This window comes from Melospiza georgiana, chromosome 21 (assembly GCF_028018845.1).
Source record: "Melospiza georgiana isolate bMelGeo1 chromosome 21, bMelGeo1.pri, whole genome shotgun sequence".
In the NCBI taxonomy this organism is placed as follows: domain Eukaryota; kingdom Metazoa; phylum Chordata; class Aves; order Passeriformes; family Passerellidae; genus Melospiza; species Melospiza georgiana.
Window position 1 is genome coordinate 4,003,086 of NC_080450.1, and position 15,548 is coordinate 4,018,633.

The window sequence follows — 15,548 nt, forward strand, 5'->3', positions numbered from 1 at the left end:
ATACTACTGCTTTATAGGACTTGTTTCTAGTTTATGCAGGTCCTCACTGTAATCTAGTTAGACTGATAGTGCCCTTAGAAAGCGGTGAACAGATACACTTTTAGTTTATTATTTTAAAAAAATTTAAAATGTTATTTATTTTTACAAATCATACAGGAGAAGCATAGACTGTTGATACAAAAAATCAAGCCATGAAGATTTTAACAGCCACCACTGGTTTTTTGATAATTCTGGACAATGGAAAGAGTAAACTATAAAGATGATCTACAATGCAGAAGCTTAAAATAATTTACTGTTTCCATAAATATTTCTAATTCCTGAACATCTTTAACACATGGAAAATGTAAGATGAGACCAGAACCAGGAAATGCCTTCCTGTTTTTACAGAGACACTGAGGTAAGTGGAGCACCACTGCATGGCAGCAGTCTGACTCAGTTTGAGGAACAGGAACAGTCCAACTGCAAAGAAAAGGCAGAAAAGTACATGGCTGAACTAATTCCAGTTTTAAAATACTTTAAAAATATGTTTCAGGACTTTTACCTTCCATGCAATAGAAACATTGAGATTGTAGCAAAGTCTCACAAATTTATTGTCGTATAAAAAAGGATTCAATTACAAATAATCAGGCTGAAGTCTTGTCAAATACAAAAAAAGAAGCTTAAGAATGGAACACAATATACAAGACTAGAAGTAGTTAAATATTCCTGTACCCAAAGCAGCACTGGGATAATTGTTATTTACAAAATCTTGCCTAAATCTCTTGAGACCACGTTGAGCTACAATAATAATTTCTCTACCTTTTTAGGAGATTAACGTGCAGATCTGACAGCTGTGAACAATGAAAGGAATGTATACAGATATATGTACATTGAGGCACAGTGCTTTGTAAGGACTTTGCTCCCTGTGGTCAAAGTGAAGAGCTGCTTTCAGTCATTTAGACTCTGGAGGATTTGTTGCACCCTCTCTGTGCCCCCTCCCACCTGAAGTTATTTACCACTTTAACCTGAAATTCAGAAACAAACTTGTTTGAACAAACAGTCTCCTCAGAAAACAGCAACTTTGCTGTGGAAGTTGGGACAGCTGGTTGTTACAAAAGGACTTCTTGCTATGTGATCCACAAATTGGAGAGAAAGAGAGCAACAAGTCCCCACTGAATAGTTTTGCATTTAATATTATGAATGCCCTCACTGGACAAGCACCAAACAAACCCACACTTCAGCTGTGGAGAGCAGTATAATGACAATAGATATATACATTATTTTAAATAATTATAAAAATTTAATATACAAATGGCTCTGAATATACAATAATGTGGTAATTAAAAAAACCCCGAACAATCTATGGTGAGAATACCACCATTAGGCACAAAGTATTTCTGGAGTTGGCAATTTTAAGGGAAGTCCAAAGACAGACCATTTATCGTTTGTCTGGGTATTTCAAGATGAATCCCTTCAAGATAATGCAAGAACCTATTAAAAAAAAGTAAAAAAGATTGATAAAGGAACAAAGTTATTTCCAAATATAAGGCAACACTTTTATTATTTTGAGAGAAAAATGTCCACCTTCCTTGCCTAGAATTATTTGACAAAATATTTTACTAAAATCCTTAACTACCTTCTACAATGAAATGTAGCAAGATTTAGGAAAACTCAAACTTACCTTCTTTTAGTCTTCCCTTGCTCTTTAAGCTTCTCAGACCTACAGATACTGCGGAGAGTGGGGAGGTATTCAAGGGTACTGGCTTGCTTATTGCCCAGGTTTAAAGGACTTCTGGAAAATACAGTTTTGATGACAGCCAGCCTCTTCTGTGCTTTTTTGTGAGTGCTAAAACAGAGAACGAAGCTTTATTGTTTCTTATTCAAGAATGCACAATGATGATTTCATTTCTTTACGATCAAAGCCCTCGGTTTAAAACTCCTTTAATTGGTATCCAGAAGTGCATCCCAATGGATCAGATGTCTGCAGCTTCTAATTGTGTGCTGCTCACACAGCATCACAAAGCTGCACCTGGACAGAAACACCAGGGCCAGCAGTTTGTTTAGCCAAAGCTCTTGTCTTAATCAGGAGTCTGATCTGGTGAGCTCTTCAGCCTAGAAATGGATGTGAGGTTCAGTACAACCACAACTGAAAGCATCTGTGGTCTTCAAAAATAAATATTCTGGTATTTGTCAGTGTCAGGTCCAGTGTCTAACCCATGACAAACTTGGTGCCAGGATGCATGGTCAGATCCATTCTGCCATTGCTCCTCTGGGTACTGATTTACAGAAGAAAGGTTCTAAGCCATCTTCCTGCTCAGACCCCTGAATGAGCTTTAAATACCCATTGTGCCAATTTTACCTGTGATGACTTGCTTGTGTTAAAAACAATGTTTCATGGACATACTTGATAGTATGCCTTGGGCTTTTACAATGTATTAAAGGTTATTCTTTGTTAGCATAAGTTACTACAAAGAATTTACTTTGGATTCTGTTAGGTCTTCATCAAGCAACACCTACCAACACACTTAACTTGAGTTCAGTATGAGCAGGTGACATTTGGTAGTTGCAGAATCCCATCTGTCTTGAAAAAGCCATTCCTTTAGGGTTCTGTTATTCTTTTGGGGGTGGTGCTGCTGTTTGTCCATTTTTTAAATAACTGGACTAAGGCCAGCATTCCTTAACAATGTTAGAGTCAGGCTGTTCAAGAAACATCACTTTTTGCAGATTGACAAGAAGTTAATTTAAGGTTGGAAAAGCACAATGAACAATACATTGCAGTGTTTTCAGGCACAGTGTCACAGTGGTATGAATGTGTATACATCAAATCTGAAACAGTCCTGCACCCTGGGAAATGCTCTGCTTGACAAATAACTGCATTACACTCCAAAATATTAACAAAGTCTTACCTTGAATCAGCTGCCTGACTGAAGGATATGCAGTTCCTTGTGTCTGAGAGAGGCAGAGTAAGTCCCTTCAGCTGATCACTTTCAGGTGTTTTACTGGTAGTTGAAAAGGATTCCAAACTTTGTGAAATATTAACAGAACTTTTAGTGAAGCTGAGTGCTTCAATAGCTGCCTTTATTTCACTACAGCTCTGGGAACTCCACCAATCAGTATTTTCTATACTGAACTCATCACAAAGACCATTTCTGATTTTGGCATTTGTCCAATGAAAATCTTCACTTTTAGAAAACTCCAGTGGTTCCCTGGTGGTAGTGTTTACACAGCAATCCAGGAAGGACATGTTTTCCACAAACTCAGTCAGTGAATTCAGACACTGAAAAACAACTGCAGACCTTCTTTCATTTACTGAGGTTTTAGTTTTAACTTCTTTTTGCTCTTTATGCACCAACAATTTTGATTTCTTTTTACTCACTTCAACACATGATTTAGGACTGTCTGATGGCAAAGTTATGAATTCAGCTGAATAGTTCAGCTCAGAATCAAATAAGTCACTATCATCCAATATCTCAAGCCTTTTCTGAGCCTTTGCCTTTTTAGACCTTTTTCCAGGGCTACTCTTCCTAGAGCAAGAACTGTTAGTAGATCTGTCTTTTGAGGAAACTGCAGTAGTCCTTTCAAGTATAGCCTTTGAGGCTTCAGACTGGTTTGACAGAACTTGCATTGGTAAGGGAAGAATAAGTTCAAGATTGCTAAATACAAAATCCACATGCTTCATCTGGAATTCTGTGAGAAGCTGCATCAATTTATTCCATTCCTCCATAGTTGTGATTTTGTGCTGTAAAATAATAACATGAAAGCTTTATCAGCATATTAAAATTAATTTATTTTAAATAAAATGTTATTATAGAAAATCTCACACTCCTGGCTTTGTGCTTATGAAGTGAGGGACTGTTTTGCCTGTAGACCACCCCAGTTCAGATTATACCTAACCACAGAATTCTCTAATTTCTACAACAAAGCTTTTCAGAGATTTGCTTCTAAGATGATGCCATTCCTGGTGATGGTTACACTCAATTGTTTGGCAATCAAAGTATTACCAAGTCAGTTACAAAAATACCTTTAAAAATGTAAACAAATCTTCTGAAGGCAAGAGGATGTTCTTAAGGCCAAGCAACGTCTCTACACAGCCTGTATCACATTTTGGAAACTCCTGAAGATGTGAATCATCAGCTTGAGAAAAATCCACCTTGGAATCCTTAGACTTTGCAGGATGAATGATATTATCTGCCTTCCTTCTCTCCTCTCCTGCACAGAGATAACAAGATTTACTTGAAAGGGACAACTCCATGATTAAATTGATTTTCCACCTCTTTGCCTCAATTCCTGGCACAAGGGATGCTGTGTCACCTTTTCCTGTGGTGCTGGAGGAACAGAGCAGCTGAAATGAGACATCCCCATGCCCACACCACTGCTGTCAGTGTTACCAACCTGCTCTCCTGCTTCCCAAGCAACCTTTGAAGGAGGCTGTGTCTCACTTGTCTCTCCCTGCCACTCCCTCACACCCCTAAACTCCTCCTGAATCCTTTGGGATCAAGTTCCTACCCCTGCCTGCTTGCCAGCTGTGCCACTTTTATCCCTTTTTCAGCTCTGCTTCTTCTAGGTGGATTGCCTACCAGCTATATGGATAAAGAACTGCAAACTGAGGAAAATCACTACTGATTCCCTTCTTTGCCTGGTTTTGCTACTCACAACATGAAAGGGAGATAGTAAGTACCATAATGAGAGGCAATAAACCCTTCAAAATTAAGTTCCTTATGCATTAATACAAGGCTTTGAAGTAGCTAAAAATAGCAGAAGCATTCCCCTCCAAATTTAAGAGTCTTACAAGAAGTTACCATTTATTCATACATGTCTAAGAATGCTTCTATTTAGTCAAATTCATATAAATAGATGGATATTTTTTAAAGATGAAATTAAAACAACATACCATGAGGTGCCAAATGCTTCTCTTTCAAGCATCCACCTCCACTTCTAGCCCAGAACTGTAAGTACAGGACACTTTGTCTGATATCACAGTTGTTTGTGGTCAGGAGGGCAGCCAAGTCCTTCACATCTGTCCGCAGGTTCTCAGCCAGGCACAGAGCTTGGAGGTAGCTCACAGAGTTTATCTAAACAAGAGTCACACACAGACCACTGAAACAACTCCTGAATCACACTGCAGGAAGTCACACAAGAGCAAATTATTCTATTTATGCTTGTAATACATTTTGCCTTTTAATACAGAAGATTGATTTATTAAATTAGATTACAGTTAGATTAAATCCTGTAAGGAAAAGCAAGCTACCCAATGTATGCAGCCTATGTCGGAGAATGAAGTTCAATTTAGAAATAATTAAAAACAAACACACAAACCTATTCTGCTTATGGTCCTGAGGCTACCTACACCTTGCTTCTTATCACCAGTGATCAGCTTTTACTGAACTATATTCATTTTGAAGGTTTTTCTTGCATTCTTTCTTTTAACTCTGTTGCCTAGAAGTACAACAGGTTTTCTGTTTCACATTAAGAAATTTCCCCTTCTCAATAATTAAGTCCTTCAGATTCTCATTTATTTAGGTTTTTCACCTAATACATAGCTGTAAATAAAACTATTTGCTACACAGAACACTAGTGTTTGTATTAAAGGAATAACCCATAATACTTCTAAAATAACTGCTATAGTTTTTAATGAATGAACCAGTACTGGCATAATCAACCTTCAGATCAGAGCTATCAGATATTTATCTAAATACATTCTACAAACTAAATTAATTGATTAAATGATGTTCTTATTGTAATTCTCAGTACTACTAAATTGTTTGGAAAATAAATCTTCCATGCCAGTGAAACAGCTCCTACATGAAAAGATAAATACATCCTACACACCCTTACATAAACCCCAAAAACGTGTCTGTCTCTGATCAAACAAGTAGGTTACAACAGAAATATATAAACCTACCCCAACATTTAAATTTCAAACTGAAATCAGCTGATAATTACTTGCTAAGGGTGTACCTGCATTTCCAGACAGAAACTTACCAAGGAAGGGGTTTTAAAGTTGATCTCTTCAAAATAGCCATCAAACATTAAACTGAATGTTGGATCTATAAAGAGAAATCAGTGAACTGTCACGACATTATGTCAAATCTAGTTATTTTCTTTATCAATTAGAGCAGCCAGTACCTTTATTCAAACTCAAATACTTGCTTTACAGTCTCCACTCATTTAATTTTGCATTTAGGAGCAGTATTCAACCATCACCATTTACAGCCTCTAATTAGAAGTGGCTCTTCTGTCTGTAAAGCCTAATTACTGTCACAAACACCACTCACCATTGGTGGTAAGAATCACAGGTCTCTTTGCAGTTGCCATGAATGTCTTTATTGCACTTAGAAATCCTGCATCTTCATCAAATATTATATCCACCTACAGAAACAAACATAGCATCAACAGCTTGAGCAGCAGTTACAAGCTGTGAACAGTCACAGAACATTTCATGTGAATTTTACCTCTTCAAAAAGAATGAGAGAAGTTGCACTTTTCCTGTTGTGTTCTTCTCCTCCTTCTTTGTTTATTGATGTAATTTGAGTATCTTTCTTTACTTCCAGTGAACTCTGGGTATTTCCTGCAGATGGATGAATAATTGAGCAGGAAGGAGTGAAACCATTAATGCTTTTCAGATATTGGCTTCAAAAATCCCTCATGTATCAAATGCTTAGAGAATCTGTTCTTTTCTCCACACAGCTCCATACATGGTGGAGCATTTCCACCTCCAAAGGTAATTCATTATTAAAAAGGAATACCTACCTCCAGCTTTCTCTTCAGATGTTGCTTCTCCATCAGCATCTTTACGTTTGGCAGAAATTTTGAAGTAGTTTGCAAGTGTTTTAGAGGGCAAGTTTCGTTTTAATCCTGCTCCTTTGGGTGACAGTGGTGGTTTTCTTGGAGAAATGACTTTCTTTGGAGAATACATTTTTTCTGCAAGGTATGTTTTATATTAAACTTCATCTGGAGATATCATGTCAAACTGATATTTCTCAGACAAATTTAAAGTAAAACCCATTTTTTATCTATGGTAAATACAGGATTACTGTGCTGAGTTTTTGCTTGTTTTCCTTTTCTCTTGTTATAGGAAAAGCTTTCTGTTCAACTTTCTATTCAAATGCCAAGCACTTGCTCCACCCACTGCAGAAATAATGTAACCAAGAGTCAGTATTTTAATAAAGTCATTATTTCATTTGGTCTGTAGTTGTGTTAACCAACAGACCAGTTCTTACTATTATGGCCAGGTAAGCTAAATCTGCTCTTTCTAAAAACAACTGATATCTAAAATTTGTTTTGGGAATTCAGTCTTTAACAAACTTCTCCCCTCTGTAAAACCCATCCCATAATTCAGACCAAACAAAGAACCCCAGATAAGAACACAACACTTACTTGGTGACTTGGTAGTGCCACAACTGTTAAAAAAGCAAGGCTTGTGTGCATTGACACCTTTTTTGTCCACTTGATGAGACTGAGTAGCTTCTTTCAGCTGAGACAAAATCTGTCTCCCACTACGCTGGCAAGAGGCATTGACTTCAAATATCTGCAATGGTATTTAATTCACAAAAAGAAAGAAAATTAAATTGTAAATATCTTGCATTGCAAATGCTTTTGTATCATGAGCTATAAATAAGAAAAATGCACTGAGGAAAGAAAGAACTCCACAAACCTTAAACCCAAGCTCCTGAGCACAGGCATACACTGCAGCAGTTTTCCCCACTCCTGGTGGGCCAGTTATCAGAACTGTATTGCAAAGGGTTGTTTCTTCCTCAAGATCAGATTTACTATCTTTAAAGTCAAGGCTGCTTAAAGAATCTGTAGAATTAATAAAAAGAAAATAAAAGATTACTGTTATTTTTGCCAACTTTCAACAAAAGAGAAGCTATATTAATTCTATCAGTACCTTCTAGCTCTTTGTCCTCCTTTTCCCTTTTCTGATTTCGTTTTTCTTCCAAATCAGCTCTCTTTTTCCACTCTTTTAACCAACTATAAAGGAAAGAATGAAAACAAGAATAAAAATTGCTGGTGAATTAAGTGAACCAAATTAATATGGAACAGAACATAAATCTAGGGGACATCAGCCACTTGTTACCCCACAGAAATCTATCAAGTCCTTTCAGATAAAAGCAAAGAAACATTCAGGATTTGATTCTTTTGTAGAAAAGGTTTCCTTTTTCATTCTACATTCTGTGAGCTGACCAGTATAAAAACAAGTCATTTGGTGAACTATTTATTCACTCATAATTCAGTGCTGTTTTGTCAGATGGATCTTTCAATTCTGTGTAAGAGCCACACCAGTGACTTAAGCACACACAGAAAATTTAACTGAAAGCACGATGTGTTAGGTGGAATTTAGTGCTGAATTCCTGTGAAAAGCAGACAGTACAGCAAGGTCATGATCAGGATGCTTGTAGGGAAGTACAGACAAGGACTGCTCTCTCAGTACTTGAGCACTATCAAGTAACATGAAGTTTTGAGTTATTTTAGGAATGGATCCATGTTCCAACTTCTGACCTGTGTAGCCTTTCAATTTCTTTCTGGTTCCCTACAAGTTCACTGGAATCTTGAGGCTGATATTTTTCTGTCCAGAGCATGTCTTCCTTTTCCACACCTACAGAAAAAATATTGTCCATTTTTAAAGTTCTTCATGCAACAGACTTGATCACATCTAGCAAAGTATCAGGACTAGATTTGATTTTTGCATGTCAGTGGAAAGCTGACATAGATCACACATACCCTTCCTCAATGGAAAGATTAAAATGAGACAGGAAATGCACTTACCTGAAAGTGCACTTGGATCTGATAAACAACCACTGCCTTCTGTCACACTATCTGGTTTCTGGATCTTGTTTTTTCCCAAGTGTGTGGCTTGTCCTGCCTCTGCCTGTTTTTCTCCAGATATGGGAGGAATAAGGCTCCTGGAAACTCTTGATTTCATCTCAGTCTCTGTACCTTCCAGTTGCTTTCTTCTTTTTGATCTGCGATCTTCTGTTTCTTTCCTTTTCCTCTTTGTTTCCTTCCAATTGTCAGGATGTTTCTCAGTTACCTCAAGATTTGCAGTGCCATCTCTGCTTTCTAAGAAAAAAAAATGGCTTCAATTTAAAATTTCAGGCCATGTCCACTACTACTGTACATTTGCTTAAGCTATATTTGAAGAATTTGTTCAAAACAATCTAAAATGTGAGGATCAATGTATTTTCAACAGCATTATTCCTTCAGTTATATTTTTTTAAATTTTCAGCTGTTTTTTAACGCCAGAGAAAGTGAGGGTGGTTTTCTCTCAACATAGATTCCTAACCTTGTGTGCTGTTTTCCAAAGCCAACTGCTGTGTTTGCTTTTTCAGGAACCTGGAGTAGTATTTTCTCACTGGAAACTGAGGATTAGAAGCCACAATCTCATCTAGCAAATCCTTCTTGAATGCATCAGGAAAAGCTGGTCGGTGGCCTGAAAGCTGGAATACACACACAAATTACTCAAAAACTTTACACAGAATGCTTTGCATAATTTACACTGGAAATATCTTGTTAAATTCAGAGATTAACAGAAACTGATGAGAACTGTCTAATGGTAAGATGCAAAATGGATAACTCACACACAGGGAAATTAAAAAAAAAAAAAACCAACAAATTACAGGATTGAAACAAATTCAAACAACAGGATTTATTAAAAACACAACTCCAAACGAATAACAAAACAATTTGAATTTTAAGTACTCACCACAGGTGCAGAACAATTTCCAGTTTGTTTTGAATTCACAGTGGAAAATTCACCAAGTGAGAGAGTGATTTTTGTGATGTTGGTGACCTCAGTACTCAGTTCCCTCAGCTTAGTTAATAGAGGACATGATGGTGATTTCAATTTCCACATTGGAGAACCTACAAAAGAACCCCCAGCAAAAACAAAACAAGAGTTAAGGAAAAGAAATGGGCTGGTCTTCTATCTTTTGTAAAGTCTTTTGCATTTGTCAGAAGAAAATGATTTCTACCCAAATCAGTCCAACACAATCTTTATTCTCCAAATTGGAACTTAACAAACCAACTTTTTTGACTAAATATTAAGAATTTTGCATCCTTACCCATGCACGTATAGTCTACTTTAGCATCAATTTAATTTGTAAATTTTGTATTCACAAACATCTCAGTGGAAGCTTCAAGTTTTGTTCTCTTACTCGGACACAAAACAAGAGGAAACTCCCACCTACTATTCCAGTCCTAAGCTGTTCAAATTTTTTCTTTTCTGCACAAATTCCTCAGAAATTATTATGTACATTTGAACAAAACCCAAAAGCTTAACACAAGCTTACAGTCATCCTTCTGCTGCACATGGACAACAGTCTTAAAACAGGAGCTTGCAAGGGAGTATGCTTCCATTGCTGCTGCCTTCTTTGCAATCTGCCTTTTCAGAGACTCTGGCAATCCACTCCTCAGGAATTCACGTTTTGCTCTGAATGGATCACCATCCTGAGAATTTTCAGATGCATCTTGGCTTTAATGAAAACAGAAAAGAAAAAAAAAGAAAAGAAGATAGAATTAGTAGAACTTCCAGCTATGCAAGGCTGAATTTAATCACATTCTCTTCCAAATGAGTTGAAAATGGTCTATCAAAACTGCTGAAATTAATTTTAATGAGGTTAGTTTGAAATTAATTCTGTGTTAAAAATTTTAATCTAAAAAAAGTTCTTTTTGGTTTTGTGTTTTTATGTGCAATTTGGGATTTCTTTTTAATCAGTCACCAACTACATTTCCAGACATCCAATATGGTTCTAAAATGGTTGAGGAATTCTCCAAGAAACCCTAAAATTTTGCAAGTGGATTAAAATATTAATGAGGATAAAAGTAATGAATATTTATAGCACGTTTCAGTGATGTATTTAAATCTGTAAAATGAAAGAATGTTAAAATAACCTTGGAACGTATTTTGATTTTTAAGCAACTGCACTCTTGAAAACTGACCTGCTTTCATCAAAGATCACAATTGGTTCACCTGCAGAGTTTGGAGCATTTCTGCCTAGGCAGGAAGGTGGACATCCCAGTTTCCCTTTAAAAAGGTAAAAAACCTATTATTAGATTAGCACTGATACAAGATTCTAACCTTGCTTCTGTGTTCACTACCTGTATGTTCCATTTAACATCATCAGGGAATCTCCTTTTCTTAAGGGAAAGTTGAGTATTTTAACAAAACTCATTTGTTTCTCATTCTTAAGCTTTGTTTCTAATTATTTCCTCAGTATAGATGCTATTTTCTAACATTGGGGAAAAAAAGGAGACACAACAATACATGGTATATGTTGACAATTTTTCAAATAAACAGTTTTCCTGAATGAATAAAGAGCAAATCAAATTCATATAAAAAGGGAAGGTATATATTGGAATATTATGCAAGATAAATCAGATTATTAATATACTGCAAAGGCAGCTCTATGAAATAAAGTTACAATAGTCAATAATAAAAAATATTTCTGTTATAAAAAATAAAGACATTCAGTGTGTTTATTACCATTGGAGTTCTTTGCAACCTTCAAGGTTTTAGGCTTCTTCCCCAAAACATCATTTAAGCTCCGAAGTTTCTTTTCCTTCACACTCTGCTCTGTAGTAGTGACACGGTCCACGTTTGAACCCAGAATTATCACTGATTCCTAGAGGGAAAGCAAATCAAGTAAGAAAGGAAACCCAGCTTCTCCTCCTTTATTAACAATACACTGCAGATATCTACCTTAGCTTGCAAACATTTCTTGTGAAGAACCCAAGCAGGAATCATTTGTGTTGCTTATATCAATAACAAATATATAAAAATATCCCCCCCAAAGTACATCCTTACATCACTTTCTTCCAATTTCTTCTTCTCAGCCAGAGCTTGCTGGCGAGACGAGCGCCTCACAGGAGCTGCTGAGTCTTCACTCACTTTGGATCTGTTCTGCTGGATGGCCTTTGCTTTTTCAATCAGCTGCTTTGCTTTAGATCTGTTCTTAGAAGTGGAGTTTATCTGTTAACAAAGAACAAAAAAACTGAAATAGCAATTAATAGCACTCTTCACTAAGTACTTTGCACACAAATAGAATTTTTCACTTTCATAGAAATAGGTAATCGTTGCAAAATTTCATTGGTTTAAAAAGAAAATGAAATAATTGAAAGAACAAGCAAACCAAGATGATATCACAGTTCTCCAAAGGGAGTGAAAGCCCTGCAAGATCCCCAATTTTTTCATGGAACTGATATGGGCAGTGACATTGTTGAGTCTCAGCTGTTCTGCTGTGCCCAAACACTACCACAAATCACCGAGTCATTTAGGCTGGAAAAGACCTCTGAGATCATCAAGTCCAACCTCTGGCTAATCATTACCTTGTCAAATAAACCATGGCACTAAATACCACATCATTTCTGTATCCCATCCTGAGAACCTGCAGCTCAGGAGCATGCTATTTTATGGAATTTTTCTGTCATGAAAGGTGGATTTTTACTAATAAAACATGTTTTAAGATCTAAGGTACAAGAAACTATCTGAAATTTCATCATAAATCAGAGTATATTCCCTTTCCATAGGGCAGCTGGGAAGTGTAATATTGTATGACACAATACTGAATACACCATAAATATACCCATACAGGAAATGACAAAATACTGACACCAATAGTTACATAAATTACCTTTGAGTTTTTGGAGTGAGACTCTTCATTTTTCACTGCTTCAGCTTTATTTGATTTTGTAGCTGCTCTGATACGTGTAAACCTCATTCTAATTGGGGAAAAAGGCATTATGAAATTACTACTGGATAATGAAGGGAAATGTTACTCTCATTTTCAAAAGCCTTTAAAAATACAGTGCTGTAAACAGAAGCAATCCCCCAACTGGTGGATGAGTTTTTTTGTTGTTTGGTTGGGGGTTTTTGGATGTCTTAGTGCAAACACATTTAGTCAGCTTTGATTCCTCTCTATTTTTACCCGCTGTGATCAGTATCCATGCAACTTTGATAATATTGATATTATAAATTAATTATTTATGTCTTATTTTAAAATATTTGCATACAATTAATGGGCAAAAAAGCAGAATATACTTTAAAAGGTTTACCTTATTGGGCTGCTGCCATCAAAGGGCACAGTAATCACCTCAGCTCTGTACATGTTGCTTTTCTTGCAGGATTGTCTGTGTGCTTTTGGGGTGGAAGTCTCTAATGGGCAGGCACTTAATTCATCTGCAGAACAGGCACTTCTGGCCTTGGGCTTTTTAGGTGTAACATTTGTTGATGTTTTGGTTTTCTGTTGCCTTAAACTCCTCCTTAACTCATTCCCTTCTGGACTTGATAAAATTATTACATCTAAGGTGTTTTCCACGGTAACAACATTAGCACCTGAATCCTCTTCTCCAATGTAATTGCTGGTGTTTGAGACATCAGTTTCCTTAGTTTCTGAAGCCTTCTTTCTTCTGTTTCCTTCTTTCTGAACCTTGTTAGATTTTCTGGGTTTAGCTCTATTGCTTTTAGGTTTAGAATGTGTACATTTGTCCACCAAATCTTCTGGTATCCTGCTTTCTAATCCCTTATTTGAAGGAACAACATCTTCAGATCCCTCTTTTTCTTTTGAGGACTTGGCAGCACTGTGCTTTTGTTTTCCAGGTGCCTTTTTAACTCCACTTTTTGTCACATCTGCTGTTGGCTGTCTAAAAGCTTTCATGAACTGATGCTTCTCTTCCTGGGTACATTTTGGCCTCAGAGAATCTGCCCCTCCAGTCTCCAGTACAGCCAGCTCCAATTCTTCCTCCTCGATAACGACGTTGGATTTTCTTTTCTGAGTCACCTGTTCAGTCTGCTCACTGTCCAAGAGGGCTGGGCTGCTTTCTCTTTTCCCTACATGTCCCTTCTGCTTCAAAAAAATGGAAGCTATTTTCCTAGAGCCTTTCTGCTCCTTATTTGAGGGAGGTAGTCTGGGGGGAATGGAATGAACTTGTGCAAGCACAGTCACTGTTCTGAGTGGCAGCTGCTGGGATTCCTCACACTTTTCTGGGTCACCAACACCATCACTTTTGTCCATTTTATTTGCAGCACCAGAAGTGTCAATTGCTGGCTTTGTGTCTTCTTCAACATTATTTTCTCCCTGACTTCTCAAGAAGTCCTCAAATGATACTGTTATTATACAATTATTTACCTGGGATGTCCCATCATCCATATGAACCTCAAAACTGGAATCACCAATAGCACCATCACATTCTGCTACTCTATTTGTCTTCTCCTCAGTTTCCTTTTTATATGTTTCATTAATCTGGTTTTCTGATAAAGAGCTTTCAGACAAACCAGTATTTACTTTGTGCTTCCTTTTCCTTGATTTTTTTATCCCATTTTTTGATCCATTTGTTTCACAACCAAAGTTTTTTGCATTTTTCCTGGAGGGGATAATATTTGGGCAGTTCTCTCTTTGATCACTATCTTCTGCTAATTCTTCTGCACATTTTTTGTCCACTAGAGTACAAGAAGCAATAAAGTCATTACTGTCTTGTTGCAGTCCTGTAGTTACTCTGCTGTCATCACTACTAATTTCTATTTCAAGGTCATTCTCAGATACTTTAATTTCTTTTGGCATATTACTTAAATTACCTTTCTTCCCTTTTCTCTTCCGCTTTAAAGATGGCTTGAAAGATGATTTACACTCTTTTTCATCAGTGTCCAACAGTGTTTCATTTTCTCCAGCTCCTACTGGGAATGCAGCATTCTCAGTTGCAGATGTCTTTTTAAAATAATCCAAAATATTGTTGGATTTTGGTGATGACAATGCTTTGTCCACAGGTTTTGCTAGTGGTGAAAAATACCTTGTGATGGTTTCTGCAGAAGCATCTTCCTCTCGCCGCTTCTTGCATGGCTGTAAAAGGTACAACACCAATCTTAGTTTTAAAAAACTTAAGATGACTTATATAGAACTTTTTCAGAAGATAAATATTAATGTTTATGTGTTCAGAGTGGGCATGCATGAACTAAATCTCCATGTTTTCAAGGGCCATCTAAGCCTGAAATACTCTGCCCTTTCAGATAAAAAAAAATCCTGTTCTGAAGCCTTGAGATGGTCAAAACTGAACGGGATCACAGGGTCTTCAGAACAGCTCTGCAGATATTTCACAATACTGGAAGTCTGAGAGTTTGGGTCAATTTCAATGATCAGCCTTGAGATGTTCCCCAGAGCATCTGTGGAGTATTTAAGAGAGAATTCCAACATCCCTTATAAAGGTCTGACCCTACCGTAAACATCTGACATAGCTTAGGAAGACAGTGCACCTTTAAGAGTATTTAAAGAAAATGAACACAAGAGAATTCTTATATAATGATTCAAACCATGAAAGAACATTTACTTCTACAGCTCCAAGAAAGACTTTGGCTCATAAAGACTTTTATAACTCCCGGTTTACCAGAAACTGAACTCCTCGGAAATGAAACCCTCCGAAGCGGAAAACGCCTCTTCCCAAAGCCCTCGAACGCGTTCAATGACAGCCGGGCCCGCGGGGCCGCGCCGAGCGTCAGCAGCGCCCGGGAGCCGGGGCCGGGGGCGGGCGGGCGGCCCCTCACAGCTCCGGGCGGCCCCTCACAGCTCCCGGTACACCGGACG

The 15,548-nt window shown here is 37.3% G+C and overlaps 1 protein-coding gene across 1 annotated transcript; it reads right to left on the bottom strand.

Moving 5' to 3' along the window:
• Nucleotides 1-176: 176 nt before the first annotated feature.
• On the bottom strand, nt 177-14,736 carry ATAD5 (ATPase family AAA domain containing 5). Its single transcript, XM_058038777.1, has 22 exons — nt 13,030-14,736; nt 12,609-12,696; nt 11,783-11,947; nt 11,462-11,600; nt 10,918-11,002; nt 10,269-10,450; nt 9,683-9,840; nt 9,263-9,416; nt 8,746-9,039; nt 8,479-8,575; nt 7,868-7,950; nt 7,634-7,779; nt 7,357-7,507; nt 6,730-6,900; nt 6,432-6,547; nt 6,255-6,348; nt 5,962-6,026; nt 4,871-5,051; nt 4,001-4,188; nt 2,886-3,718; nt 1,661-1,825; nt 177-1,470 (listed from the first exon to the last, which is right to left on the bottom strand). The coding sequence occupies exons 1-22, from the start codon at nt 14,532-14,534 to the stop codon at nt 1,392-1,394; spliced, it is 5,139 nt and encodes a 1,712-aa protein (XP_057894760.1). The 5' UTR covers nt 14,535-14,736; the 3' UTR covers nt 177-1,391.
• Between the last annotated feature and the right edge of the window lie 812 nt (nt 14,737-15,548).